At 35.1% G+C, this 4,404-nt stretch overlaps 1 protein-coding gene across 1 annotated transcript in view; it reads left to right on the forward strand.

The window, feature by feature from the left end:
• The window catches only part of LOC117109174 (telomerase protein component 1-like), a gene marked incomplete at its 5' end in the record, with an annotated part of 27,865 nt that extends 26,125 nt beyond the window's left edge, over window positions 1-1,740 (forward strand). Inside the window, 3 exon segments of the mRNA XM_033251424.1 lie at window positions 170-291; window positions 539-700; window positions 1,581-1,740. Coding sequence (XP_033107315.1) covers window positions 170-291; window positions 539-700; window positions 1,581-1,725 — 429 coding nt within the window. The 3' untranslated portion in view covers window positions 1,726-1,740.
• Window positions 1,741-4,404: the final 2,664 nt, after the last annotated feature.

A 4,404-nucleotide genomic window follows, 5' to 3' on the forward strand; every position in this document is an offset into this window, starting at 1 on the left:
GTGTTTCAGGAACATAATAATATATTTATTTTAACACAAATATTTCGGTCGTCCCTGCAACCTTCTTCAGTGTGAACTGAACATACAACAAACTTTGCATAGAGTATATTAACAAATAACAAATAACAAATGTTGTTAATTTATCTTTCTGTCAATGATGATTTAATAGATTTCTGAAAAAGCTTTGACTGCTACATGCTTTACTGAAGATGGGCTAGTTGCCATAGGAGATGCCCTGGGAGACATTACATTGTGGAAAGTGTTGAATGTCAATGGAACATTTAACCTGAGGTAAACTTTCACCTTTGACATCACCATAGGTATTGTGTGTGACACTACAATGCTGCTTATATATGTATTACATCCTCATCAGATTTTTTACTTTAACTTTAGCCTCAAGCATGTTGAATTTTTTAAGAAATTATTTTCCATTAGTTGTTTACTATTATTATTACTGCATTGGTATAATTGTTGATGATGTTTTCTTTGTAAAATAATTCCAATAGAAATAATTCAATTTTTTAAAACCTCATTTTAGAAAACTGGCAGTCAGCAGTGCATCTGAAAGATGCTCAGTCGTATCCATGGCGATGTCTCCTGGCAACCGTCTTGGAGTATTATACAGTGACAACATTATCAAAGTGTACAATATCTCGGCTGGAAAACTGAAGCAACAGAAAAAATTCAATGACCAATTTGGGTAATAATATTGGTTCCCATATAAGATGTATATAGAGAATTGTATATTCGTTTTTTACTATCTTACTTTTCCTGGGCTTTTTAAAAATGTTATTTTATAATACTATATGCTAGTATTAATATCTGTGGAAGCATTTTGGCACAGCGGGAATGGTTTGGTTTCCCAACATTTCGCTTGTGTCCTTGAGCAAGGCACTTTATCTGCATTGATTCTCTCCACCCAGGAGTATAAATGGGTACCTGGTGGGGTTGCCTGCTCCTGCACTGATTACCATCAGCAACACTTAAAGCATGTGGAACCAACAACCAGGAAAAAGAACTGCACTTTATAACCTCAAGGAAGAGGTGCAATGTAAATGCCTACACCAGTATCAGTACTGTTATAAATAATAAATATTTAAAAAAATTACTGTTCGTGGTAAAATCTGACAAGAGAACAACATCCACTTTGTCACTACTAGATGTGGCTCTTTACCAGAGCTAATGTCATTATAAATTCATGACAGTTAAATCCTGTAATTGTTGAGTTGATCCAGCCACTCACTACGTCATGCAACCTTCGGCCGACGATTCCAACTTCGTTCACTGTAGATATTAGACATCACAACACTGTCTGCTGATTGTCAGTGGCGGTCTAAGCAAATCGTAATTAAAACGGTCCATTGCGCACGCATCGTGGCATTGCATTCTCCATAGGATCGCGTCAGTTTGACGACTTCATTCACTGTTGGACAAACATAAATATTATTTATTATTAAAAGTTTTTGGTTGTCCATATTAATCAATTTAGAAGTATTTTATTAAAGTAACAGTTTTATGGTGAATATTTTGAAATAAATTGAATTGAATTAATAAACTTTGTATTTGTTGATGTATTGCAGACTATCAGACTCCATGTTAGCCCTCAAGTTTTGGCACAAAGACTGCTTTGCCGTAACATCTTGTGATGCCAAACTTGCAATTCAAGGAGAGAAGCCTGTAAGTCAATTTCATTCAATTTACTTTAATTATTATTATTTATGTTGAACATTTCTACCCTGGATGCATGGATGTATGCATACCATGTGCTTTAGTGGAGTTTAACATCTTTTCCTTTGATGCATAGTTCTGTTGGCGTGGGGGTATGTATGTATTAAGCCTGAGTGTATTTCCTACCCTGTGTGCGTAAAGCCCCATTTTCGGCAAAATTTCACTAAAAAAAGATTTTTTTTTTAGGAAAAAAGCATATGCATTACTCTAATTATTATAAACCATGGAAAAATATTGGCATAAATTTTAGTTTTACGCAAAAGGCTAAAAAGAATGAGAAATGCAGACTATTTCTCATAGGAGACCATTTTCTCAACGACTTCTGCATGACTAGGCAAATTCAGAGGTTGTAGATCGTATCCACCAGAATGCTCTCACTTTTATGATGCTTTTGTGTATACTTTATACAGTCAATAAAGTGCGCCCTCTCTAATGAGATTAGTTTTTGTACTTGGCATCTCGCACACTGCGGTCGATCGAGTAGGCCTGAGATATGTTTGTTTAATTGTCAAAATCTCGGTCAGAATCAATTTTTTAACAAATTTGAAAGAATTCCAGTAAAATATTATATTTCGCAAGTGTCAATAGCAGCAACGGAAAATATCATGTCGGCCGTTTTTATGTCTGATAACAGAACCTAAATCGAGGTAAGGCTAGGCCTAGCCTAGCAGTGTTGATAGGCTAATGTTTCTGGCGCTAATATATATATTTCTTCACAGACCTATCAAGAAATCAAACATAAAAAATTCATCCGCATTTATTTCTTGTGTGGAACACAAAAAAAATCAAATTTCGGTCTGATTTTACATTTTTTTTTTATGTTTAGGAATGTCTAAATTCAGTTAAACTAGCAATTGCGTATTATATTTATAAATCTTTATACCATATATAAGAATCTGATTTTTATAAGAACTGAAATTTTGCCAAGAATGGGGCTTTTTAGGTTGGTGGTATATATACACATGCATATAAGCCTTGGTGCAGATGAACTTCTGGCTCTGGCCACATAGGTCTGTACACATGCTGTCTCTTATACACATCTAGATGTGTATAAGAGACAGTTCCTCAAATCACATGACTTGGCTAATAAGTGCACTGACCAAGAGTGGGCTACAGCACTGGACATTGATGCATCTGGTGGGCAGGATAAGGATGTTGTCTTCATGGTTGGCAATTATGCCGGACATCTATTCATAGTCTCGGATACTGATATAATTCGCCACACTGGACTTGTAAGTTTGGTATTTATGTTATAAATCGTTGATTGCTATTATTAATGTTATTATTGTTGTTATTATTATTATTATTGTGATTTATTTTATTATTTTGGACAGAAGTTCGCGAAAAAAATAACCAACTGCTTTTAGCCATTTTGGTGAAGGCTTAAAATCATTTAAAAGTTTCAAATACTTGCTAAAATGCATCATTTTTCTCGTTCGAGCTCCATTTTTTGGGCGCAAGTAGACCTAAAGGCAGCCGACCGTCAAGTACATAACGACTTCCGAGCCTATGTTTATCCATGGAGATCTATGCTTAGATCGAGGTCTATGTGCGTGATGGTGGTAGAAATGTCATCAATAATTATTTAATCAATGATTTCCTGTTCTTGCCTGATATGTAAAAATACATTAAATGTGTGTAATTTGGAAGGGCCAGTATCATTTTTTCCTTTATGGCCCTGCTGGCCACTATGGTTTTGAGGTTAATTTTCAGCCCTGTAATGTAAAACAAAAGTAAAATTGATTCTGGTTTTCATCATCAATGTGTAGTAAGTCAAAAATTCCGCATTGAATTTTTGAAGTCAGAAGTGAGACAAAAAATTAATTTTGTTTGGCCTTACTTGCTTAAGGTAGTTGAGTAGCCCTGTACTTGTTTGTTGAGTAAACAATTCTTCCGCTTAATGTGGAGGAATTATGTAAGACACTGATTTTGAAGCAGTTTTAGCTACTGTATGTTTTGCATGCAGCTAGCATTCTGCATTTTGTGTTTGTCCACATGTGAATTTTTTATGTAAAAGTGTTCTTCTATCCTGGTTTTTGGGAGGATCCCCATTGTATAAAGCCTTACAGCCAGCACATGTAAACTGATAAACAACACTGGATTTGAAATCACTATATTACATATTTTTGTCATACTAAATAAAGTATTGATATATAAAATTGTTGCAGTATTTCTTGAATATTATTTCCTCTTGTTGGTTGGGATACTGTTGGAAAAGCTTTGCTTCTTGTTGTTTGTAAAAACAAAACATGACATCTTTGGACAGTCCTGTTAACTGTACTTCTTCATTATGTCCAATAAATAATTGGAGAGAATTGGTAGCAAGCGGTGACCCCATACTAACTCTATCAATTTGTTGGTAAATTTCATTGTTTAAGAAAAATGTCAAGAAGTTGCTATTGTTAGGAGTATACAAAGCTTTGTTTTAATTTACATTCATGTTTTTTGGTTTTTGGAAAGTAAAAAAGGAAGGATGAAGGAAAAAGAAATAATTGATCACCCTAAATGCCTGAGGGGTTATTTTCGGGCGTCTAGAAAAAAAAAAATTTCATGTGGGCATGCTCCCGGACCTCCTGGGGGAAGTGTTCTCTCGACCGCTTCCCTTCGGCCCCCTCTTTCGGACATCTCTGGATCCGCCCCTGTATAGTGGACGTACAAAATTTATTTGATTCCGCC

The sequence above is a fragment of the Anneissia japonica genome, unplaced genomic scaffold, assembly GCF_011630105.1.
Source record: "Anneissia japonica isolate Jap-2015-1 unplaced genomic scaffold, ASM1163010v1 scaffold5663_len77241_cov168, whole genome shotgun sequence".
NCBI lineage: Eukaryota > Metazoa > Echinodermata > Crinoidea > Comatulida > Comatulidae > Anneissia > Anneissia japonica.